General features: G+C 33.1%; 2 protein-coding genes across 4 annotated transcripts in view; both read right to left on the reverse strand.

The window, feature by feature from the left end:
* LOC100375032 (uncharacterized) overlaps positions 1–15289 on the reverse strand; it is a 149316-nt gene extending 134027 nt beyond the window's left edge. The window contains exons 1-13 of one of the 2 annotated variants that reach the window (XM_085508087.1): positions 15104–15289; positions 12837–13333; positions 12171–12431; positions 11814–11912; positions 11589–11690; positions 11386–11481; positions 11179–11277; positions 10120–10200; positions 9078–9170; positions 8729–8893; positions 7070–7096; positions 6067–6177; positions 5804–5926 (exon numbers count right to left, since the gene is read on the reverse strand). In XM_085508087.1, the coding sequence (XP_085364213.1) occupies positions 5804–5926; positions 6067–6177; positions 7070–7096; positions 8729–8893; positions 9078–9170; positions 10120–10200; positions 11179–11277; positions 11386–11481; positions 11589–11690; positions 11814–11912; positions 12171–12431; positions 12837–13333; positions 15104–15222 (1873 nt within the window). In that variant the 5' untranslated portion in view covers positions 15223–15289. Of the gene's footprint in view, positions 1–5803; positions 5927–6066; positions 6178–7069; positions 7097–8728; positions 8894–9077; positions 9171–10119; positions 10201–11178; positions 11284–11385; positions 11482–11588; positions 11691–11813; positions 11913–12170; positions 12432–12836; positions 13334–15103 lie in introns of both variants that reach the window. The other variant, XM_085508086.1, reaches the window with a different exon arrangement.
* Positions 15290–18326: 3037 nt separating this feature from the next.
* Positions 18327–25553, reverse strand: LOC146734646 (uncharacterized). 2 transcript variants are annotated; one of them, XM_085507728.1, is made up of 9 exons: positions 25410–25553; positions 25181–25293; positions 23764–23868; positions 23417–23474; positions 21889–22018; positions 20415–21746; positions 19728–19967; positions 19449–19625; positions 18327–19155 (listed from the first exon to the last, which is right to left on the reverse strand). In XM_085507728.1, the coding sequence occupies exons 3-9, from the start codon at positions 23820–23822 to the stop codon at positions 18956–18958; spliced, it is 2196 nt and encodes a 731-aa protein (XP_085363854.1). In that variant the 5' UTR covers positions 23823–23868; positions 25181–25293; positions 25410–25553; the 3' UTR covers positions 18327–18955. The 2 variants fall into 2 exon arrangements, with proteins under 2 accessions (XP_085363854.1, XP_085363855.1); XM_085507729.1 differs by lacking the exon at positions 25181–25293.
* Between the last annotated feature and the right edge of the window lie 1985 nt (positions 25554–27538).

The following is a 27538-nucleotide window of genomic DNA, read 5'->3' on the forward strand; positions in this document are numbered from 1 at the left end:
TATGTCACATTGTAATTGTAGTATGTGAGCATTGTAATTGCAGTATGTCAGCATTGTAATTGCAGTATGTCAGCATTGTAATTGTAGTATGTGAGCATAGTAATTGTAGTATGTCAGCATTGTAATTGCAGTATGTCAGCATTGTAATTGTAGTATGTGAGCATTGTAATTGTAGTATGTGAGCATTGTAATTGTAGTATGTGAGCATTGTAATTGTAGTATGTGAGCATTGTAATTGTAGTATGTGAGCATTGTAATTGTAGTATGTGAGCATTGTAAATGTAGTAGTGAGCATTGTTATTGTAGTATGTGGGCATTGTAAATGTAGTATGTAAGCATTGTAATTGTAGTATGTGAGCATTGTAATTGTAGTATGTGAGCATTGTAATTGTAGTATGCGAGCATAGTAATTGTAGTATGTGAGCATTGTAATTGCAGTACGTCAGCATTGTAATTGTAGTATGTGAGCATTGTAATTGCAGTATGTCAGCATTGTAATTGCAGTATGTCAGCATTGTAATTGTAGTATGTGAGCATTGTAATTGTAGTATGTCAGCATTGTAATTGCAGTATATCAGCATTGTAATTGTAGTATGTGAGCATTGTAATTGTAGTATGTCAGCATTGTAATTGTAGTATGACAGCATTGTAATTGTAGTATGTCAGCATTGTAATTGTAGTATGTGAGCATTGTAATTGTAGTATGTGAGCATTGTAATTGTAGTACGTGAGCCTTGTAATTGTAGTATGTGAGCATTGTAATTGTAGTATGTGAGCATTGTAATTGTAGTATGCGAGCATTGTAATTGTAGTATGTGAGCATTGTAATTGTAGTATGTGAGCATTGTAATTTTAGTATGTGAGCATTGTAATTGTAGCATGTGAGCATTGTAATTTTAGCATGTGAGCATTGTAATTGTAGTATGTGAGCATTGTAATTTTAGTATGTGAGCATTGTAATTGTAGTATGTGAGCATTGTAATTGTAGTATGTGAGTATTGTAATTTTAGTATGTGAGCATTGTAATTGTAGTATGTGAGTATTATAATTGTAGTATGTGAGCATTGTAATTGTAGTGTGTGGGCACTGTAATTGTAGTATGTGAGCATTGTAATTGTAGTATGTGAGCATTGTAATTGTAGCATGTGAGCATTGTAATTGTAGTATGTGAGCATTGTAATTGCATTATGTGAGCATTGTAATTGGAGTATGTGAGCATTGTAATTGTAGTATGTGAGCATTGTAATTACATTATGTGAGCATTGTAATTGGAGTATGTGAGCATTGTAATTGCAGTATGTGTGCATTGTAATTGTAGCATGTGAGCATTGTAATTATAGTATGTGAGCATTGTAATTGTAGTATGTGAGTATTGTAATTGTAGTATGTGAGCATTGTAATTGTAGTATGTGAGCATTGTAATTGTAGTATGTCAGCATTGTAATTGTAGTATGACAGCATTGTAATTGTAGTATGTCAGCATTGTAATTGTAGTATGTGAGCATTGTAATTGTAGTATGTGAGCATTGTAATTGTAGTACGTGAGCCTTGTAATTGTAGTATGTGAGCATTGTAATTGTAGTATGTGAGCATTGTAATTGTAGTATGCGAGCATTGTAATTGTAGTATGTGAGCATTGTAATTGTAGTATGTGAGCATTGTAATTTTAGTATGTGAGCATTGTAATTGTAGCATGTGAGCATTGTAATTTTAGCATGTGAGCATTGTAATTGTAGTATGTGAGCATTGTAATTTTAGTATGTGAGCATTGTAATTGTAGTATGTGAGCATTGTAATTGTAGTATGTGAGTATTGTAATTTTAGTATGTGAGCATTGTAATTGTAGTATGTGAGTATTATAATTGTAGTATGTGAGCATTGTAATTGTAGTGTGTGGGCACTGTAATTGTAGTATGTGAGCATTGTAATTGTAGTATGTGAGCATTGTAATTGTAGCATGTGAGCATTGTAATTGTAGTATGTGAGCATTGTAATTGCATTATGTGAGCATTGTAATTGGAGTATGTGAGCATTGTAATTGTAGTATGTGAGCATTGTAATTACATTATGTGAGCATTGTAATTGGAGTATGTGAGCATTGTAATTGCAGTATGTGTGCATTGTAATTGTAGCATGTGAGCATTGTAATTATAGTATGTGAGCATTGTAATTGTAGTATGTGAGTATTGTAATTGTAGTATGTGAGCATTGTAATTGTAGTATGTGAGCATTGTAATTGTAGTATGTGAGTATTGTAATTATAGTATGTGAGTATTGTAATTGTAGTATGTGAGCATTGTAATTGTAGTATGTGAGCATTGTAATTGTAGCATGTGAGCATTGTAATTATAGCATGTGAGCATTGTAATTACAGCATTGAGCATTGTAATTGCAGTATATGAGCATTGTAATTATAGCATGTGAGCATTGTAATTATAGCATGTGAGTATTGTAATTGTAGCATGTGAGCATTGTAATTGTAGCATGTGAGCATTGTAATTATAGCATGTGAGCATTGTAATTATAGCATGTGAGTATTGTAATTGTAGCATGTGAGCATTGTAATTGTAGCATGTGAGCATTGTAATTGTAGCATGTGAGCATTGTAATTGTAGCATGTGAGCATTGTAATTGTAGCATGTGAGAATTGTAATTGTAGCATGTGCGCATTGTATTTGTAGTGTGTGAGCATTGTAATTATAGCATGTGAGCATTGTAATTATAGTATGTGAGCATTTTAATTGTAGTATATGAGCATTGTAATTGTAGCATGTGAGCATTGTAATTGTAGTATGTGAGCATTGTAATTGTAGTATGCGAGCATTGTAATTGTAGTATGTGAGCATTGTAATTGTAGTATGTGAGCATTGTAATTGTAGTATGTGAGCATTGTAATTTTAGTATGTGAGCATTGTAATTGTAGCATGTGAGCATTGTAATTTTAGCATGTGAGCATTGTAATTGTAGTATGTGAGCATTGTAATTTTAGTATGTGAGCATTGTAATTGTAGTATGTGAGCATTGTAATTGTAGTATGTGAGTATTGTAATTTTAGTATGTGAGCATTGTAATTGTAGTATGTGAGTATTATAATTGTAGTATGTGAGCATTGTAATTGTAGTATGTGGGCACTGTAATTGTAGTATGTGAGCACTGTAATTGTAGTATGTGAGCATTGTAATTGTAGCATGTGAGCATTGTAATTGGAGTATGTGAGCATTGTAATTGCATTATGTGAGCATTGTAATTGGAGTATGTGAGCATTGTAATTGTAGTATGTGAGCATTGTAATTGCATTATGTGAGCATTGTAATTGGAGTATGTGAGCATTGTAATTGCAGTATGTGTGCATTGTAATTGTAGCATGTGAGCATTGTAATTATAGTATGTGAGCATTGTAATTGTAGTATGTGAGTATTGTAATTGTAGTATGTGAGCATTGTAATTGTAGTATGTGAGCATTGTAATTCTAGTATGTGAGTATTGTAATTGTAGTATGTGAGTATTGTAATTGTAGTATGTGAGCATTGTAATTATAGCATGTGAGCATTGTAATTACAGCATTGAGCATTGTAATTGCAGTATATGAGCATTGTAATTATAGCATGTGAGCATTGTAATTATAGCATGTGAGCATTGTAATTATAGCATGTGAGCATTGTAATTACAGCATTGAGCATTGTAATTGCAGTATATTAGCATTGTAATTGTAGCATGTGAGCATTGTAATTGTAGCATGTGAGCATTGTAATTATAGCATGTGAGCATTGTAATTATAGCATGTGAGTATTGTAATTGTAGCATGTGAGCATTGTAATTGTAGCATGTGAGCATTGTAATTGTAGCATGTGAGCATTGTAATTGTAGCATGTGAGCATTGTATTTGTAGCATGTGAGCATTGTAATTGTAGCATGTGAGCATTGTATTTGTAGTGTGTGAGCATTGTAATTATAGCATGTGAGCATTGTAATTATAGCATTGAACATTTTAATTGTAGTATATGAGCATTGTAATTATAGCATGTGAGCCTTGTAATTATAGCTTGTGAGCATTGTAATTATAGCATGTGAGTATTGTAATTGTAGCATGTGAGTAGTGTAATTGTTGTACGTGAGCATTGTAATTATAGCATGTGAGCATTGTAGTTATAGCATGTGAGCATTGTAATTGTAGCATGTGAGCATTGTAATTGTAGTATGTGAGCATTGTAATTGTATATGTGAGCATTGTAATTGTTGTACATGTGCATTTTAATTATAGCATGTGAGCATTGTAATTATAGCATGTGAGCATCGTAATTATAGCATGTGAGCATAGTAATTGTAGTATATGAGCATTGTAATTGTAGTATGTGAGCATTGTAATTTTAGTATGTGAGCATTGTAATTGTTGTATGTGAGCATTGTAATTATAGCATGTGAGCATTGTAATTGTAGTATATGAGCATTGTAATTGTAGTATGTGAGCATTGTAATTATAGCATGTGAGCATTGTAATTATAGCATGTGAGCATTGAAATTATAGCATGTGAGCATTGTAATTATAGCATGTGAGCATTGTAATTGTAGTATATGAGCATTGTAATTGTAGTATGTGAGCATTGTAATTGTATTATGTGAGCATTCGTACCATATAATGTGAGCTGTGTAATTGTATTATGCGAGCATTGTAATTGTAGTATGTGAGCATTGTAATTATAGCATGTGAGCATTGTAATTATAATATGTGAGCATTGCAATTGTAGTGTGTGAGTATTGTAATTGTAGTATGCGAGCATTGTAATTGTAGTATGTGAGCATTGTAATTGTAGCATGTGAGCATTGTAATTGTAGTATGTGAACATTGTAATTGTATTATGTGAGCATTGTAATTGTAGTATGTGTGCATTGTAATTGTAGCATGTGAGCATTGTAATTGTAGTATGTGAGCATTGTAATTGTAGTATGTGAGCATTGTAATTGTAGTATGTGAGCATTGTAATTATAGCATTATGAGCATTGTAATTGTAGTATGTGAGCATTGTAATTGCATTATGTGAGCATTGTAATTGTGTTATGTGAGCATTGGTACCATATAACGTGAGCATTGTAATTGTTGTATGTGAGCATTGTAATTGTAGTATTTGAGCATTGTAATTGTAGTATGTGAGCATTGCAATTGTAGTATGTGAGCATTGTTGCCATATAGTGTGAGTATTGTAATTGTAGTATGTGAGCATTGTAATTGTAGTATGTGAGCATTGTTACCATATAATGTGAGCATTGTAATTGTATTATGTGAGCATTATAATTCTATTATGTGAGTATTGTAATTGTAGTATGTGAGCATTGTTACCATATAATGTGAGCGTTGTAATTGTATTATGTGAGCATTGGTACCATATAATGTGAGCATTGTAAATGTATTATGTGAGCTTTTTTACCATATAATGTGAGCATTGTAACTGTATTATGTGAGAATTTTTACCATATAATGTGAGCATTGTAACTGTATTATGTGAGAATTTTTACCATACAATGTGAGCGTTGTAAATGTATTATGTGAGCTTTTTTGCCATATAATGTGAGCATTGTAACTGCATTATGTGAGCTTTTTTACCATAAAATGTGAGCATTGTAACTGTATTATGTGAACATTTTACCATATAATGTGAGCATTGTAACTGTATTATGTGAGCATTTTCACCATATAATGTGAGCATTGTTACCATATTATATGAGCATTGCAACCGTATTATGTGAGCATTATTACCATACAATGTGAGCGAAAATAATAAGAATTGTGGATGGCGATTATACATACCGAGACAAGTTCTTCCATTACCAGCAAGATAAAAACCGTCATTACATGAACATACAAACGAACCATCTGTATTATCACAGTGTTGACTACATCCCCCAAGCCTATGCGTACACTCGTCGATATCTACAAATATATTAATATATTTGAAAACTGAAATATTTTAAGCCAATAAATCTTATGGTCTAGTTCCGACTGTTCTGAACTGTCAATCATTATCATGATAATATACAACACTTCAGATGCTCTCAATATTATGCACTCACCATCACATGAATGTCCATCTTCATTTAATGTATAACCAACATTACAACCACATTCAAACAGTCTGCCATCAGCAATGCATGTCTGTTCACACATACCATCGCACACGTTGCCTGGAAATATACGAAATGTAGTGAGATAACCATAATGTGTATTTTTACATGAAGAGTAAAGTATCACTTGATTGAAAATGAAAATAACATACCCAGCCGTAGATTTTTAGACAATAATCAAGAAGACAAAACAAACGACTGGCTGAACATTGTGAATTATCAAGTAGAACACCAAATCAGTGAATACGTAAATTTTTTCTTTTATTTCATCAGTGATATTACATAAATCATTTTGACCCACTTTGCCTTGACGAAATAATCAGCTATGGAAATCAAGGGGAAACTACCAGATTTTTCACGTAGTAAATAAATATGGCTGGCCATCCCTAGTTGCAATCTTGTCACTGTTTGAATCCTTTGATCATTGTTTTAGATATAAAATACATTGTGTATAAAGATATAGAATACCTGAAAATATTTATAAACTATATGCGTGGAGCAAGTATATTGCAATATTATGAGATAATATTAACGGCTTGTTTGCATCCGGGTACATAATATGCAACTAGGATTTTACGAGATATCCTTAATGATTATCAACAATTAAGTAGGTCCTGTTTTATTTGTTTTCTGGCAATAATGGCTTTTTGTAAACTGACCAAAGATTACATATATATATTGTTAGCCGTAATCTAATCGATATAACGCGTGTTTGTTTGTGAAAATATTCACTCGAAATTTGAAAGTTTTAATTTTTATTTGTCATTGTGCCAAATGAACGATGTTCTTTATTTTTCTGTAATGAAACCGTGATTGTAGTTGTGCAAAGATAAAAAACAAGTAACATATATCATGTTGTTATATATTATATAAGTGTATTACGGATATTTATTGGTAGCTGGAAAACACTATAACAAATTACAAAACTCGAACACGGACATTAGCTGCCTACCTTCCATTGCTGAGGATGAACCAGTTTCTGTATAAAAAGGCGTAAAAATCGTTATTGGTTATACGTGTCAGCATTTCAACTGTTTTCTGAATGTTGTTGTGAGTGAACTCTATTACCCATAAAACCGTAATTAAAAAAATGCAATGTAAATGAACAGATTTCTATGTAATAATATCATACTTTTGTATATATGTATTTAACACACATGGAGTTTTTATTAAACACACATAAGAAGCTCGGAAAATATAATAAGCTGAAACATTTGAAATTTACGATTTTCACATTTATTTATTAATTGATGAAATGCACTATAAACTTTCATATGATAAAGTCAACATAACATAGAATGTCATGTAAGTTGGTTAAAATGTTGATTTTCTGAAGAAAACAAGGCAGCCTCAGTAGTGTTTTCTAAAATCAACAACACAGGTTTAATCTGTGTGCCTATAAGTTTCAAGGATTAACTCAAGAAATCAATGTTAGGATGTGTTATCAGTAGCTATCTGACACACAATGAGTGTTTCCAAACACAAAGTCACACAGCCACTGAAAAAAAAACATTGATTTTGGTGTTCTCATCTGCCGATTTTATCGAATTATAGCTATCCAGTTCCTTCATTTTTTTGCTTTCCAATAGCTTTACACATTTGGATGCCCCTACACATGTTAAAACAGACCTTGAAGGGAAAACAAATCGATTGTGCTCATAAACAAGCATAACAATCTTTGCTGTGACTTCATGGACGTTTTCTAGCAGTTTATTTTTATTTTTCAAAATACAAGGTCTTTAACAAACGTATACTTAATGTACACAGCTTTAAGGTGACAATGAGAGGAACTTGAGTGTGTCCAGATAAACTATTTCGTGGATTATTTACCAACGTGTTGTGGTTTCAGTTGGGGCAATGCGACTGGAACGGAAATTAAAATTCAGCACACACTTTTTAAAACGCATTGCTTGAATTAAACTGACAAGACACATTCAATTTACCAGACTATTGAGCAACTAGGAAAAGTGAAAAAACATCTTATCACTAGCATGAATGCGTAATTATTTTTTGTACAGAAAAAAGTATTATTTTACCTTTGATTATGTAACGCGTCATAGAATGCAGATACGGGCATGAAAAACACACTTTTGAAAAGCTTGAAGTCTGGCGATTCTTAAAATATATACTTTTCTTTTGTAGTCATTTAGTCACAATTAGAAGATGAAAACAAGGATGCAAATACTAGTCTTGCTACCTTAAGTCGAGGTAAATGCATTTCTATGTAATTTATTTAATTAAACGAGAAACACCTAGAAATACCTAGATCATATTCAAATTCATAGTCATAAAAAATTTGCAAATGAAGGGACACAAAACAAACTTAAGATATTACGTACAGCCAAAGAATAAAGATCTACGATTACAGTTTGATACGTATGTTTTCAGAGCACATGTGGATAATACGTTAAACATGTTATCCAATAGTCAATCTTACCAGCTAATGAAATAGTTGAAGTAACCATTTGATGTACTAATTCATCTGACTAATCAAATGTGTCTTGTAAAGTATAAAATATGCAGGAATATTTTTCAACCCGAACTATACAGTTAAAATACATTTATAACCATGTATGACCCTACATTTATAATGTATTTGAAAAATACTAACCTCTGTAATCGACGCAAGTTGGACAATCACATTGAATATGACTGTGTCCACAGTGTCCAGTGGCTGAACAGCAATGTCTTGCGCTGTCAGGATCACATTCGCCAGGGTCACCATTTGGCAGAGGGTAATCTGGTCCACATCGATTGTCGGACCTCCATGGCGTATCTGTTATTATAGTTATTATATGATAGAAATGTAACTGAAAATATTATTTCAAACATAGATAATATATTCGTAGTTTATTCTATTATGTATCATTTTCTATGTGAGGTGCGCGTCTAATTACAGGAATACTTGCACCCTGAATTACTTATTAAACAAAATATAAACGTGTGGTGTTGACAGATACCTGGATTATATGTAGTCCCACTTGACGTGGATACAACCGTTGATTCAGTAGTCAATATTGTAGTTGGTAGTTCAGTTGTACCTTGTGTTGTACCTATATGAAATGACAATAGCTTAATGGTTTATTCTGACACAAATTGGAGCACGCATAGGTGTGCATAATATGGAAGGCGTAGTTGCTGTGAAAATGATAGGGTCACCATTCGGTAGAGGGTAATCTGGTCCACATCGATTGTCGGACCTCCATGGCGTATCTGTGTTATAAAATAGTTATTGTATGATAGAAATGTAACTGAAAATAGAATTTCAAACATAGATGGGCACCATGCAATATAAACATTACATGAAAAAAACTTAAATAAACAATAATATATTCGTAGTTTATTCTATTATCATCGTCTATGTTTCATTTTCTATGTATCGTAATATGCATTACTTAATACTTACTTTAATTGAACTCGGATGTTTCTCACTGCTAGTGGACATCATGTAACTTGTCCCCAGGAAAAAACTTAACTGAGCAGGTCAGAGTGACCATGACTATTTTTATATGTATGCCGTAGTCTATGCCGGCAAAAGTTCGGCGTACGCGTGTTTATGTAATTACTGTGAGGGCGCGTTTATTAAGACGTTGTTTGGTCGGTGACTGTGGCGTACTGGGTGCGCGTTTACTTACAGAGGTAGGGCGCTATGCCTTGGTCGTGGGCTTGAATAACACGTGTACGTCCGTAATATGCCTTACATACATTAAAGGAACTCAGATGTTTCTCACTGCTGGTGGACATTATGTAACTTGTCCCCAAGGAAAAAACTTTACTGAGTAGGTCAGACAGACCGAACATATCCGGCTTTTCATGTATTTCTCTGTGACGTTATGAACAGTCACCGTGAGAGGAAGTTTATAAGACGTTATTTGGAATAACTCTTTTGAGTAGGTGACTGAGGTGCGCGTCTAATTTCAGAAGCACTTGCATCCTGAATTACTTATTAAACAAAAATTAAATCGCTGAAAAAGTAGACGCACGTGTGGTGTTGACAGATACCTGGATTAAATGTAGTCCCACTTGATGTGGATACGACCGTTGATTCAGTAGTCAATATTGTCGTTGGTAGTTCAGTTGTACCTATATGAAATGACAACAGCGTAATGGTTTATTCGGACACAAATTGGAGCACGCATAGTTGTTCATAATATGGAAGGCGTAGTTGCTGTGAAAATGATAGTATTGCTTAAGTTGAATTATATCAACTATTATTTGCCTGTGTATCATACAAATACCAATGTTATACTACGAAGTCTCTTACTTCCAATGAAACTATAAGCTCATATTTGTTGATTTAGTCAATTAGGTTTGTTTGTCTTCAAATATAAACATACAGATCAATTTAAAATCGATATCAATCCGACACATTTAAGGGCACACTATGTAAGGCATTTTAAAAAATCGACATGCAAAGTCATTGGTTTTGTTATGCGCACCGAAAGATGAGAATTTGTATTATAAACGCATATTTGGTATTTTTACTGTAAGTATTCGATCTGTGTATATGTGTGTAAGTATATCTGTCAGAGTGGCCATATTAACATGCTAATGATAGTATAATGCCTGACTGAATCAAATCGAAAATAATAGATGATTAGTGATGCACTGTAAGAAAAAGACGTACACAGATTTGAATTTAATTTTCTCGTCTCAACTACCTAACCTGGCATTAAGTTTGTACAACATTAACCAAATATATATTCCTTCTAAGATACTTCATTCATATTTATTAGAAGGAATAATCAATGATTTCACCTTACAAGAAAAACGAAGTCGTACACAAAATGATATACCTACAATTTAAACATTTAAAGGCCTAAATCGACCAACAAGGAAGCAGGTGGCATTGTGATTCGTGTGTGTAAGATGGGAACAAAATAAGCATCTTTTAAGTTGTTTTAAATATAGCAACAATAATTCATTTCTCAGGAAGTGTAATCAAGTATGAAGTCAACTCATAACGAAAAATATATTTCTTATTATGAGCAATTGAATTATGATTCAAATCGTAACACAGACACAATACTAAATAACGCTATCAACAATGCATGCACATACCCGGTGTTGTTTGATGAGTTTGAGTTATATCCAAAGGTGGTGGTGTCGTGGAAACAAGAGAAACCCCAGGTATATCAGTATAGGTGAAAGGGTCCGTAACTGTATCTAAAAATGAATTCGAATAGTTTGTTATTCATCATTGTTATACGAGTTCCCAAGTTGTGTTGCAAATTTGTTGCAAAATGTTTGGATAATGCATTTACATACCTGGGCTTGTGGTTTGATCAGTACTTTTCAAAGGTGATTGTGTCGTGGAAACAAGGGAAACGTCAGGCATTTCAGTATAGGTGAAAGGGTCCGTAACTGTATTTAAAATGAATTCGTATAGTTTGTTATTCATCATTGTTATACGAGTTCCCAAGTTGTGGTGCAAATTTGTTGCAAAATGTTTGGATAATGCATTTACATACCTGGGCTTGTGGTTTGATCAGTACTTTTCCAAGGTGATTGTGTCGTGGAAACAAGGGAAACGTCAGGCATTTCAGTATAGGTGAAAAGGTCCGTAACTGAATCTGGAAATTTGTATTGTTTGTTATTCGTCATTGTTATACAAGTTTCCAAATTGTATTGCAAATTCGTTGCATAATTTTATATTATTCTCGACGCATGTAATTTATATGAATGCATTTACATACCTGGGCTCGTGGTTTGATGAGTACTTTTCAAAGGTGGTTTCGTGGAAACAAGAGAAACATCAGGCATGTCAGAAAAGGTGGGGAGGTCCGTAACTGTATCTAGAATTTAAATTCCTATTGTTTGTTATTTGTCATTGTTATACGAGTTCCACGTTGCACTGTAAATTTGTTGCAGCATTTTATATTATTCTTGCTGTCTGTATTTTAGATGAATGCATGTATATATTTGTGTTTGTGGTTTGATGAGTTGATCAGATGTGGTGTTGTCATGGAAGCAAACAACTATTTTGTTTTATCTGTCATTGTTATATAATTTTGCACGTTGTATTAAATTTACTGAATGCAGCAGTTATTTACCTGTGGTGGCTGGTGTCGTAGTGGTCGAGGTCATGCTACCACCTGTTGATATTAATGTCGTTATCCTCGGGGTTTTGGTGCCAGTTGTAATCTTCTGAGTGGTAGATGAGATTGTGTTTGTGTTGACACTCTCTGTTGATGTAGACTGATGAGGACTAGTTGTAGTATCATCCATGGTGGTTAGGGGAAAAGTAGTACTGACGTATTGTGTGGTAGATGCATACGATGAATAATACTTCGTTGTGGGAAGATTATCAACTTCTATTTTGTAATTGCAATTCCATTAAAAAAAAAATGAAATAGATTAAAATAGATATGTTCAGTTCAATGTGTCTGCTATTTATTGACAGCAACAATGTCGTTGACAATAAAATAAAATTGTGTGTCAATTGAAGAGTTATACGAAAAACGATTATTTTCTGAAAGGTTTGAGTCATTCTGACTGAAAAAAATATTTTACTTGCTGTATCATTTAGCCTACTAGTTTTGTCTCGTTGAGATCGAAGACCCCTCGGTGATAGATTATGATATAAGTAGTTTCAAATACTATTATGGAAAGTAATGGGCATTCAACATTGACAATCAACACGGCAATCCCACACTTAAATTTGAATAGTACTAAATATTAATTATATACTTAAATAAATTTAAACGGGATTTCATTACCTATTGGTGGTGTAATGCCTGTCTTATTCACCAAACCACCCAAAGCTACAAAAGCAAAAATAGCTCCCAACGATGTTGCCACAACAACACCTGCTAGCATTGGTTGCGATGCTATTTCCGAGGTCAAGCTTTGTTTCTTTGAACTATCTTTAGTATCACCATCATTATCGTTGTCTCCATCTTCATTACCATCATCATTCTCATCTCCATCTTCATCATCATTATCATCCATATCATTATCATTACCATCATCATTCTCATCCCCGTTATTATCATCCTCATCATTATCATTACCATCATCATTCTCATCTCCGTTATTATCATCCTCATCATTATCATTACCATCATCGTTTTCATCTCCATCATTCTCATCATTACCTTCATCACCATCATTCTCATCTATATCCGCATCATTTACGCCATCCCCCTCGACCTCCCCTGCATCCTCATTGGCTTCACCTCCCTCTTCTCCTTGTTCAGTAACGTCGTCCATTAAACTATAAATACAATTCAAAATGGATACGTTTAAACATAAAGCTCCTGATGAGTGAGGTACTTGTACCTTACGAAACAGTGCTGTCGAGTTTCAATATTTATGTAGTTGTGTATTAATTCCTCTATCACCGTATATATATATATATATATATATATATATATATATATATATATATATATATATATATATATATATATATATATATATATATATATGCAATAATAATAATAATAATGCAATAATGCGGATCGCTGTTGACATGATGCGCTCAACATTGTGTGTTGTCATGGTCTGATCTTACTGTGTGTATCACCAGTACAAGTCATGAATTGTGTTAATAAGGCTTTGGGCGTGATGGTGAATGTTGATTTGCTGTTAAAACAGCTAATGATTTTAGAAATTCGTAGAAATATTACCCTTTTCAGCAATATGTAATAATTTGCTACTCATTAATATTTGTGTCCACATGTGGTATGCAATATCAGTATGAAAGTCGATCCTTGTGCATTGGATGATCTTGATGCAATATTAGGTTGCCGAAATGAACGTTATCTTTGGCAATGTACATTTTAACAAACTTACATACATTTCTAATGATATGCACGACATATCGACTTGCTGAGTTAATACATTTATTAAAATCTCACAAACAATTGTATATTGATATGTGAGTGCTTATCTCACAGATTTTTGAAGCACAACATTGTCTGACAACTAAAAGCAAACCCGCTTCATTTAAAGTGGTTCTTAAAATAATATGGCTCGATTTCATGAAATGGCAGAGGTCAAAAAACACATGAGAAGCAAGAGACAAGATAATTGTGTTTTACCACACAGTTCGCCATTCTTGTAACAACCATTCAGCTACGTTCATGTTTTCTCATGCACTTGGCAATAATACATGGTGGTACATATTTGCTAATTGCAAGAATTATTTAAGTATATTAACCTGCATTTCAAATTACCCAATGTATCTCAATCAATGTATTTGGGTGTATGCTTACGTGCATTTCACTTGTCCTTGAAACAGCGACATTTATATCAGTAAATATAGACTTTGTAAATGTAAATTTAGTACATAAATACGTTAATGTACGTGTGACGTCATCTAGTGTTCAGTTAGCTTTGTAATTAATATACAATATTACCACATTTCAGCTTCGAAACAGTAAGATGTATGTCATATTTAGATTCCAGCAAATAGTTATTTGTATATTAGTATTGTGGGTGAAAATAACCAAAGCAGGATTGAAATATAGCTACAATGTATTATAGAACAGACGATTAAAATTAGATTGGATTGCCGCCATCTTGAATCTCATAGTACGAGTATAGAATATCTCCGAATAAACATTTTACAATTAAGTATCCTTATAATAAATAATGATTCAAGGTTTTATCGAATACTAACAAATATTGTATTTGTCGGATTGGCCGATTTACCCAACAATCTGGAGATTATTTTGGTAAAATAACATACTTATATGAACACGTGATATCATTGATGCCGTACAATGCGTTTGCCGAAATACGTACTACTAACCATACTTCATATTATCTCAATAAATTTAAGTGAATTGAATATACATGTTTTTATTAGTAGTTTAGATTAATATTTGAATTGCACCGACGACGACATATAGAAAAACAAATATACCAAATAGGATTAGTGATCTAGAATATATATTATAGAGTATATTTATATATACGCATCAATAATAAACTGGTAAAACTGAATATGTACACTGAAACACATATCAGCGATTCATACCTATCAGATTGCCCCTGCACACCATCATTTCCTTCACCTGAGTTAGTCTCAGCAATATTATGCACCGACTGCCGGTCGACAGGTATTCCATCACCTGTTTTCCCCTTCTCTACATCCATTTTCCTGTGACTGCTTCGATCCGTTAATCCAAATTCATTCAGGCTGCTGGTAATATTTGAATCAGCCGGTGTGCTACTATTGTTCCTGGTGAAACTGCGCCACCAAATGTCGGAAAAAGCGAGGAAGCGTGAATTCATATTCTAAAAAAACTGTAACAAATCACCGTAAGTAAAAAAGATTTTATGATTTTATAATTGCGTAAAATATTAAGACATAAATAAAATGTTTTTATTCACATCCTTTTTCTGAAACATCGAGATTATTGACCAAACGTCGGACAAAGTAAGCAACGTCATACCTTTAACCTTGCTTAAGAACATAATTGTTATCCAGACAATGTATAGTACAATGGTTTGCCAAATACATTTGCTAAAAGTTTGTTCGATCGTGATTTTACAAAATTTTGATTGAAATTTCGATCTTACTTACCAAATGTTACACAAATTCAAGTGCTTGATCAATATCAAACCACGGCTTTGGTATAGAGTGTTGGTTTGTATTTGTCGCACTATTTTCTTGATGAATAAACTTCACATGGAACACAAAAATGATTGCTGTTGCTTTAGGCATTCAAACAATACTTGTAGCACCGTCAAAAAGAGGTGTACTGTTGAATATCATACATATTATGACAGAATTGTTGCACTGCGTGGCAAGTGATTGCCGGATTCCTGTTTACAGATGTTACCTTCCACAGATATATGCGATTTCACAAACAAAATGACAACATTTTGGAAACAACTTGAAAACTTGTTTTGGTTTCTGTATTTTCCAGTCTGATCGCAAAAGTGATATTTTGAAATACTATTCTTTAACTAGCAAATACTGATTTGAAATTCAAGATATTTCTTCAAACAATTACTGTGGGAATCATTAGAGTAGACACATTCTATATTCTAATTTCTCAATTGATAGAGGTTTTGAAGATTGCAAGACCTGAGATGAATAAACCACAATATAGCGCCCGCCGGTGTTTCCAACTCATAATAAACAATAATAAAACTTCCATAATGTTTCAACTAACTAAGAAATGAAAACTGAACATGCAAATTATCTAGCGTAATATTTTCATATCTCTTTTTCAATTGTTTGAGGCAAAAGTGAAAGTTTAACTTTTCCAGTATTTTTCGATCATTTTTTTTATAATTTTGGACCAATTTCTTGGGTAGTCTTTCCTCAAACTGAATTTTACTTCTGGTCCTCACAGTAGCCTTTTGTTTTCAATTTTCCTCGCACTTACTAATGTCTGCACTTGTCAACTTATCATTTCGTTTGCCTTCCAGTTGGGTTCTGAATTCATGGTTTATCTAGCCCCTGATATGTTTCAAATAATTTTTCATAAACTGAGTCATCCACACATATTTGCCGATAAGCCATACAGTGTAGTATGAAGTATCTATACATGTATGAACAATAGGAAATTGTCTGACAGTTCTATCTATTACCATGCATGTCATTGAAGTACCTGTCATTTGATTGGGTTCTACATATTGGTTTTTACGACAGTCCCACTACATTTTCTACCCCTTATTACCTGAACAATATGGTATACTCTCAGTAGCATTTTTATGCACAGCAAAGTTTAATTTCAAATAACATCTAGGACTGAACTGGTTAAGATGTCACATTTAACATCACACACATTACAACTAATATAGAGCATATGATGTCCTTTCAATCACACACAAAAATATTGTATGAGAGAAAAACAGCAATGTGCTCGTTCATACTAACACAACTATTATAAGTTGGAACACAACATACCTTTCAGTGTTTTTGATATCAACAATTCTAACAAAACACTATCGCAAACTCCGATTACACAAATGCAGGGAGCTCAATGACTTGGCCCAACGAAGAAACCCATAAATAAGAAACTTGCAAAAGTCTACATACGACTATATCCAACGTATATTTTTTTGTTTAAAATATTTATTATTTATATATATGTCATTTTATGTAATATCAATTCTTATTTGTTTATTTAAAAAAAAGAAGTAGCGATGATATTGCCAACCTTACATAGAATAATGTCTTCCGAGAAGCAATGCCAAATATAAGGTACTTTTCTCTAAATGAGGATCAACAAAATCTGCAAACATTTGATGGCAGCTATGCGCTGGAAATAGCATATTATAAATAGACGTAATTTCAGTGATACATGTTATCTCTTCGAACACACGAATGAAAGGTTTAAAAATTGGATTTTTTATATTAGAACTCACAGGCAACTGTGTGTTTTTATTGTAAAATATTACACGAAAACCTGTACATCTAACAGTTGCCTGGGCGTGTGCATTCTGGTTTATTGTAAGTCTAATATTTGGTGGCAGACGTCATCAGATCAATGACTAGGAATTTTGGGCTTTTTGCCCAAAATCTAAAATTGCGGCAGAACCACGTAACTGCCTTCTGCTTTCTGAAGGGATTTAATGAAGAAATACAGCTTGGCAAATGTTAATTAATAAAATAAATGTGGCATTAGTATATAACTACTCCCTGTTTGAATAAAATGCAAGATGGCGGCTAAACCACGTGACCAATCAAAAAGGGTTTTGCCAATTTTAGTGAACGTTATACAAAAATATTAAATTAATGTGTTCAGTAATTCAGTTGAGTAGTGAAAAAGATTTCCAAGAATTTTTTCGGGAAAAAAACATTGCGCGAAGATCACTAGATTGCTTAAGATGTTATTCCCTAGAACATAAGACGTAGTTAACGTGAAAAGGCGTAGTACGTAAAACGGAAAAGTGTATATATATATATATAGTCGACTATGTAGTTATATAGTCGATATTACTACAGTTAAATTTATTCTATCGTGGCCTAATATTTAAATAAATATTATATTTAATAATATTTAAAATCAAAATAGATATATACAACTGTGCTATGAAAATAAGATACATATACCCTCTACGTTTACATATTATATAGCTCAAACAATATTTTCAAAAAGCAATTTTACCTTACATTACATTGTGTTATGGAAACGTGTGCTATTATAATATTCAAATTAGAATAGAGATACTCAAACCTGTTAAAAATCTGACCAGAGAAAATTCGAACAGCCTTGAAAATAACAATTTCAAGGAAATTGGGGTACATATGAAATCAGACTTTATTCAGACTACATTCTGGTTTACATTTATAGGTAAGATAAATAGTCGATGAGATACTATTAGCATTTATTGTCTTTATTTGAGGTACAGCTACATTATTTACAACAAAGATAATTTTGTATAAACAATGTCTAATTTCAACTTTATTTGGTATATAATACTATAAAATTGGATATAGTATGAATACATTAAATATATTTTTTAGAGATTCATAAAACAAAGCAATATTTCAGAATAAAAATAACAATTTCTCAAAAATTAAATGTACATTCTATTTTTACATCGGAGATATTAATTATACATTAAATATGTTTCATTTGATATATCTCATGTTTTGAAGTATGTAGACATATCTGCACCCGAATTTTTAAAACATTTGGACTACTAGCTATTTAGCTATATTGTATTCATGCAGATACTAATCAATAATAACAGAAGTGCAATTCTTTTTCCTGAACTTTATACTACGCTATATCTGTAAAGTGCAGTTTAGTACTGTTTATATTCACATCCATGCGATGTACTTTATTTTGTTATGTACATTATATATTTACGTTTACTGCTGAAAAATGCCCGAGTTGAAAAATGCCCGAAACTTGAATGATCAAGACTAGCCGGCATACAATAATATTTCACACACTGTCATCCCATCCCGGACAGCTATTTTTTGTACGATAACATACATCCCAGTGCAGTCTACGGTTTCCCTAATTTCTACTGGAGCTGGGCTCTGATTGATGGTGAAACAAGTTGGATTGTCCATGATATTCGGCTCACTACCAACACGTACTACAGAATCGGGGAAATGACCTGGTAATAATAAAAATAATATTCGATATTATTGCTCCAGTAATTGACCTACCTCGGAAATTCCAACATGCCAAACCATTTAAAGGGTAAATATGTACGACTGTTTAACAATTTTATCCTGTTATAACTGAACCGCGAAACATCCACAAAAGCAAAATTGCTAAAATGTCATTTAAAAATAGATTTTTGTTTATTTGATGTAAGTTGTAAATAAGAAATCGTGAAAATAAACAGATATTGTGACACAATAAGCATTATTAAATGATAATTATAACGTTTGTGTCGATACTTACGACCATAATCCGGAGAAAGCATAAGGACAATTTCTCTTATCCGATATTCCTTGCCTAGGTTCACCATTAGATACGGGTTCTTTTTGACATTAACTGTTGCACATACTAAATTATCTCCATCGGTTGCAGCATTGGCAGTCAGGGCACCAGTTACTTCTTTCATATATGCCAGATTTACTATGTGTAAAAAAGAATAAATACGATATGAAATATGATTGTAGAACTATTTTTAGAAATGTGATGCAGAAGTTTTAAATTTACCATTTTCTCTATATTTACCTGGCTCTGAAAGAGTAGATTGTGCATACGTTGTACTGGGCATCGTAGTCAATGGTTCACTCACTGGCTTCGCTGTAGTTATACGTGGGGACTGCGTTATATCCGTTGTTGATTCAAAGAGCGTTGTACTCAGCCCGGTAGTCTGGTACTCAGTTGTCAGTGTATACTCAGGTGTGGTAGAATCCAGCAATAAATCCATACTTGTTGTTTTAGTTATTTGTTCTCCATTTGTTGTGGATTCTGTGAATTGGCGATTTGCAAATATCAATTTCTGTTGACTGCTATGTGGTATATTTGTATGCACGTGTTGTTATAGTAGGTGCGGAGAGAGTTGTACTGGAATTGTTGAAGTTTAATTTGAAATGACCTACAAAATCAGATATTCTCTCGAATCATTATTCACATAATTCTTTCACGAATTCGTACATCTTATTTGGTTTATAGTAGGTTTTCAAATGAACTTGTATATTATTTAGCAATAGAAAAAGATGAATCCCGCAGAATACTGGATGGCATCTGACTTGATTAATGACGAATTATTTATGTTTAGAGGCTGGTTTCTGTTTAAATTTTTGAAATACGTATTGTGTTATCGAAAACATAATATGAGGATGATTTAACTCAAATAAAACTAATAATATATTGGCATATTTATTTTGAAGGAATATCCACAAAATATTCACATACCTAACGCTGTAGTTGCTGGCATTGAACGTGTATATATGGATTCAGTGGAAGATGTATTCCCTGTATTCTGTGTGATGGTGCTTGAATCATGTGATGTTATTTGCTCTGAGGCTGTGTTGTCAATGAATGTTGATGTTTGATAAGTCGACCTGTCCATGGTAGGCGTTGCTGTAATTGATGTGATGGTTGTTTCCAGAGTAGTATGCGTATGCGTTGATCTACGATCATATTTTGTATTACTGATAGAATGTGTATCAATTGTCGTTGCAGGAATAGTCGTTCCATGCGATTGAGTGCCGATATTTGTAGAAAGTGGGGCGCTTGTCATCTCTGTCTGATGGCTAGTAGTGGTTAGTTCAGGATACGGTGTAGAAGTAGGTATTTCGCTGTTATGTGATACAACCGTAGTGCTCTGTAAGTCTGTGACATCTGTAAGAATGTCGGTAATCGTTTTATCTGTAAAATAATGCAAGTCTGTAACTTCAGTCTTGTAGTTAGCAGTGGTCTGTTTGGTATTTTTTGGGTTCCATGTAGGAAAAAGTATTCCGGTGGTATGTGAGAATACCGTCGCGTTCTTGAGGTCTGTGACAGCTGTAAAAATGTCGGTACTTGATTGTTGCGTTGGTTCTGATGATGTTATCGTGTTTAATGTTTGTTGATCATTTCCTAAAGAGGTTGAAACAGGTAGAGTTTCTTGTGTAGAGTGGTGCAATTGTGTGACTTCTGTTTTGTAGTTAACAGTGATCTCTTTTGTATTTACGGGGTTCCATGTAGGAGAGAGTATTGCGGTGTTTTGTGATAATACCGTCGTGCTCTGTAAGTTTGTACCATCTGTGAGAATGTCCGTACTTGAATGTTGCGTTGGTTCTGATGATGTTATCGTGTTTAATGATTGTTGATCATTTCCTAAAGTGGTTGAAGCAGGTAGAGTTTCTTGTATAGAATGGTGCATTTGCGTGACTTCTGTGTTGTAGTTAGCAGTGATCTGTTTTGTATTGACGGGGTTCCATGTTGGCGAGAGTATTGCAGTGGTATGTAATGAAACCGTGCTATGTACGTCTGTAGGAATGTCGGTACTTGGTTTTACTGTTGGTTTTAATGTCGTTGTAGTTTTTAACGAGTATTGGTCTGTTTCTGGACTGGTTGGTCCTGGACTTGTAATGGATACTTGTGATGTGATCCATGTGCTTTTTTCAGAAGTTCTTGCAGAAGACAAAGTCGTGGAAATAGTAGTACTGTATTGTTCAGTTGTGCTCCTAACACTAACACTAACACTAGTAGTATTAATATCAGGCACTGTGAAATTCTGTGGATATGTTGTATTAGTATTATCTGTCAAAAAACAAAACACAAAATAATATGTGTTAATATTATGTCAAAATCAGGAAAGAAAATAAAGTCTATCAACAGAAATGCTTATGATATACAAATCAGATATAAGCTTTTAATGGATACACAAATCAGATATACTTACCCGCTGAGTTACTTTGTGCTTTTCGAGTCAGCATTGACACAGCTATAAGGGAAACGACCAAAACAACAGCAACAGATGTCGCTGCAACAGCACTAGCTTGCATAGTAGCCGTCGAAGCACATAATGTGGCCTAAAACAGTATCACATATGTACGTTACTTTCACGAAATAACACGTTTCAATAGGATTCTGTGAGCAATGATGCAAACTCCTGTATTTCTTTCTGTGGATGGTCATACACGTGTATATAATTAACATTAATTCAAGATGACATATATAGTATAACTTTTAATACAGGCAATTTATCACCAACCATAACTTCGTTTCTACAACTGTAGTTAACTAATCGCTAATTTGTGTTCATATGTTGTATATTAAAAAGTATTATTATACATCTGTCAACGTAACGACATAAGTTACAGCGTGCTGTAATTCCGCGGTGCACTGGGTATTTTTATCCTACCATATTAGGAAATGCTGATTCCAAATATGTAATGATTACGCGCGTAAGTCTCCTCTAATAATAAAAAAAAACATAGCTGCCACCTGATTCTACACAGAAGTTGATTCTGTTCTAAACATTTTGGATTTCGGCATTCCTATGATGTATTCCTGGGAGGAAAAGATGTATAATAATAAGGTTATTACGAGAATCCCTCAAAGTATGCAATCAGATATTTACTGTCTCCGTGCATACTTTGAGGTATTCTTGTAATAACCTCATATTGTTTTTATTTTTGTTGTTATTGTCACTGTGCAACTTTTGGATCATAGAGTTCTTTGTATTTTATATCGAATAATTTGGAGCGTTGTGTGTTTTATAGTTTTATAGCATTGGTTTTGACAATTTATATTATGAAGGTCATAACTTTGTACCTCTTATTAGTGCATAGCTATGTTTTTGCCAGTTTCCGTTTTTAAATTGCCCTTTATTTTTTGTATCACTTGTCTTAACTTTGAATGAGCTATAATATAAAAAAATGTGATAATGCCAATTCTGATTCAGGTATTTTATTTGTTTGTAATAAACACGAGGATTGTGACTAGACACTTTGACCGTACATCGGTAACTGTGGAAATGATATCAAAATGTCATAAACACGTTAGTAGCAGCATTTTACCATACACTGCTTGTGCTTTGGACATCACTGTTAATATGTTTGCTAGTATTGACCGAACGGTTCCACTATCCATGGTGATCAGCCTCACAGTTCTAATTATATATAAAAACAATGATTTACCGTTTGAATGTTACAATATAAACAATTTTAATTGGAACCAAATGCAGCGAATGCATGTAAAATTTAGTCAGAGAAGTATTTAAAAAAAATGGTTACTAGTAGCGTGATGTGTGAATGAATAATTGTCAAGCAAAACGTGTACCGGATTGATCAGGTATCTCTTAACACTCATATTAGTTGTATAAATAAGAGGTACAATAGAATTTATACTATAGTAATATATTCTAAAACTACGTGATTTGACGGACGGCAAAGATAACACAGAAGCTTGCATAATATAATTCTTACTAGTTTATCTCTAAACCCCGCAGAAACAGTGCCACTACCTTTTCTGATGGTTCGAAACCTAATAAATAAATAAATAAATAAATAAATAAATAAATAAATAAATAAATAAATAAATAAATAAATAAATACATAAATAAATAAATAAATAAATAAATAAATAAATAAATAAATAAATAAATAAATAAATAAATAAATAAATAAATAAATAAAAAAAAATAAATAAATAAATAAATAAATAAATAAATAAATAAATAAATAAATAAATGAATGAATGAATGAATGAATGAATGAATGAATGAATGAATGAATGAATGAATGAATGAACATTTACAAAAACATTTATTTACCTCTCGCACAATGTCATCTTTTTGGGCGGCTCATTTCCTGATTCTTCTTCGGAACTCATCTTTTATTTGTTGAAAACAGAAGTACAAATATTTGTCCTCAGGAATCTGAAGATATTAAATTTGCAGAAACACATGATTTGTTGTTTATTATACGCAGCGACCACCGTGAGAATAATATAGCAATGGCAGCTTGTGTATGATTTGTCGATTTTGTGTTAACCAGGCATGCAATATGTGATGACTTTTGTCATTTTCTTGTCACGACAATTTTAATGAATGATCATTATGGCATAACTTTATGTTTCATTCTACATTGGAAACCTATATACTACGGGAATAATTACTATTCTTGGGATTACAAAGTTACGTCCTTATTCATTCTTTAAGTGTTTAAAAAAAGGAACGTAACTTTCATGTTGGTGGTGTATCATATTGTTTAGTTAAGTAGTGATTCGCATTTATGAATCTATGCTACCGTTTTTTATGTTTTATATTCGTAATATATAATTAATTTAAGGGATGGGTGTTCATATTCGTTTGTATTATTAATTGCATATCATTTTGTTGTTATTTGTCGAACTGATTCTGTCAGTCGATTCACAAACTGTGAAATTATGAGATAGCTGTCTGTGTCTGTCTTTGTATCCACAACTCTTCTGTGTGTGTTTCTGGCTAACCGATCACGTTCACACTTGACAGGTAAGTCAGTGTCCCCAACGCATTGCTAATCAATCTACCGGCTTGTTTGTTTGTCTGTTTGTGACAAAATGTAACATTATGATATATTAAAGCTCGAATGATATTGTACCCTTAGAACAAAATATCGGGCATTATTGTATAAAGTTTTAGGACAATATTTTAAAATCCGACTTCCTATGATTTCAAACTGACCCTTTAATTCCCACTTGATCTATTGGTGGATTATTGCTATATACTAATATATGTTACGTTGGATATTTAAAAAAATGCATTTAACATAGTAATGATGCGTCAATAACTATATTAAAACACACTAATTCTCAATTTGTAATTTTAATTTTTGTGTATTTTAATTGTTGCGAATATTTCTCAAAAACGTACTATTTATGCGTTTTGTTCCTGTTAAAAACACTTATTACGGATGAGTATATTTTTAGATGAAGTCAAAATGGCGTATAGAATTATACACGTTTCTGTGAACATCATAAAGCTATGTGACCGGAAAATGGCTAACTCTCATATCCCCATGATATACTCAGCAATAACGTTATTCAGTAAATTTCGTATCATGGATCCAATAAATGTGACTGTAATTTTCAAGAAGAGCATAAATCAGTCCTATATATGGCATTTATCAACGATGTGTATACCACCAATCCACCGTACAGAGGGATTACACTCTGTAATGTTGAAGTTAAAAATATAATTCAATACTGACACTACTGGCACACGGCTATCAATTTAATCACGTGTCGGATGATGCTACCAAAAAAGTCTTCGTAGAAGCCACTCTGTATATTATCCACTATATCATTATGTTAAAATCAATCGCTGTAAAATAATAAGGCCAATGCATTGTTGTAAAATTACTGTTTAGATTTCAAATATAAATGTAGCTGATGAACATGTTAACATGCCTATTGGACGGCTAAACGAAAAACACATACCTGGCATTTGTAATTATATGTACGTTTCCGTAATGGTTATATGTCGTTGGAATTTCACAAAATATAATTCACATCACATTTGTCGTTCAAGTACCAATAGTCACGATGTTTGGAGATAAACAACTGACAGTATAACGCATGCGCTCAGTGACGAACGATCAATTCTAATATGTATTATGAACGATCCGACCCTTAGTGTGTGCTGAGGGTAGCGCATACTGGAATATACAAACCCAGATTTCATGCATTTAGTAAATTGATATTGTGAACCCATTGCTGGGGTTTCATTGAATATGTCAACGAATCACTAACTCCATACACAAACAAAGAACATGCTGCCGTCTCGGACTTGGCAGTCTGTCAGCTGCGAAAGAAATATTTACTTTAAATTTGAATTTGAATGTGATAATCTACTGAATCACAATTTTATTGGAATATTCGTGGGAAAACTACATGCAATTCTCACACTAACTGCACGTTTTTTTTATATCTGCATACCAGAAGAAGTCGTCTTGTTTGTCTAAGAACGTCTACTTTCAATGTTATGCGACAAATAATTTGTTTGCATGTTATTTTTGGCTCAGAAACTGACAAACTATCATCTCACGGCAGGATACTTATTATTATTATTATTATACATCTGTCACCGTAGTTACAGCGTGCCGTAATTTCGAGGTATTTTTATCTTACCATATTAATATACCATATTCCATTCTAAATATAATATGATTACACGCGTACGCGTCCTCTAATAATAAAAACAAACATGGCTGTCACCAGGGTTTGACCGGACTCTACACAAAGAAGTTCGCTGATTCTGTTCCAAACTTGTTAGATTTCGGCATTCCCATGATGTACCGTTGGAATGAGGAGATGTATAATAATAAGGTTATTACGAGGATACCTCAAAGTATGCACTCGGACAGTACGCCGTCGCATTGACTTCCGCTGCGAGGAATGACATATATACGTGAAAGAATTTAGGGTTGACATAACTCGCAAAGAATTTAGAGGGTTTCCTGTGTGTGAACAAATAATATATGGCACGCTGTACTTGTATGTCAGGTTATATCTTAATTTATGCATTATCAGTGTGCGTTTGGTCATTTTTAACGCCATTGTGTCTATAATTTTATATGCATATGCGAACAAATCGAGTGTTCTGGTGTTACTATGGTAATGGTAACTAGGGTGCAGGTGTGACACTTGCTCGTGTCAGTTCAGTAAAAGCAGTGGCGTCAACTAAAAACCAAATAGTAAATTTAGACATATGTCCTATAATTTGACTCAAGGATTTGCACGATGATATATATTGCGCAAGCTACAAACAAAATTGAAGTTTCGCCCATTCAGATGACAAAAATAGGATAGAAATTTGGTCAATAATAACCTAGCCCCTCTTTCCAAAATCGTAGATATTTAGAAGGCCGTTTTTGACGAAAAGTTACGCGATGTCAAATTTCGGCAATGACAAATAAATAAAAAAATGAGATATGTTCTACGTTTTTACTCGGAAGAGATATATTTTGCGTGAACGTATTCAAAAATCAGTTTTGGGCTGTTTGCGTGGCAACGGTGGCCGAGAATTGTTTTTTACCACCTGACTAAAATGAAGATGTGAACGAAATTGGTGCACAAAAAATATCACAAAAGAGATGATACGTGAATACGACACGCACAGAAGTGATTAAAAGATAAACTACAGTATATTATCACACGTTCTAATATAACCACCTCTCTGAATTGCTATTCTCGTCTTCTCAAATGATTTTTTGAACATTTTTGACAACTTTCGTCGTATTTATTCAATTTACGTTTCCACAGACGACTCTCCAGTCCTCTAAAACACATTTTCGGACATTTCTTTCAATATGTTAACAATTTAGGCAATTTCAAAAGTCCACAACGCAACGTTTCCGATCTTGCAGTCGATTTTCCAGTTATTTGAAACCAATTTGAGAATAAAATTTAAGAAATACAAATATTCGAAACCATAGACTGACTAACAATAGTCAAGATATATTAATATCAATAATATCAAAGTCTTTATGGGAATTCGGAAACCCCATAAATACCAAAAAGTACCATATCTCTATGACGCTATTGATAATTGATAATTGTAAAATTAA

Source organism: Saccoglossus kowalevskii, chromosome 14 (genome assembly GCF_978046115.1).
Source record: "Saccoglossus kowalevskii chromosome 14, keSacKowa6.1, whole genome shotgun sequence".
NCBI lineage: Eukaryota > Metazoa > Hemichordata > Enteropneusta > Harrimaniidae > Saccoglossus > Saccoglossus kowalevskii.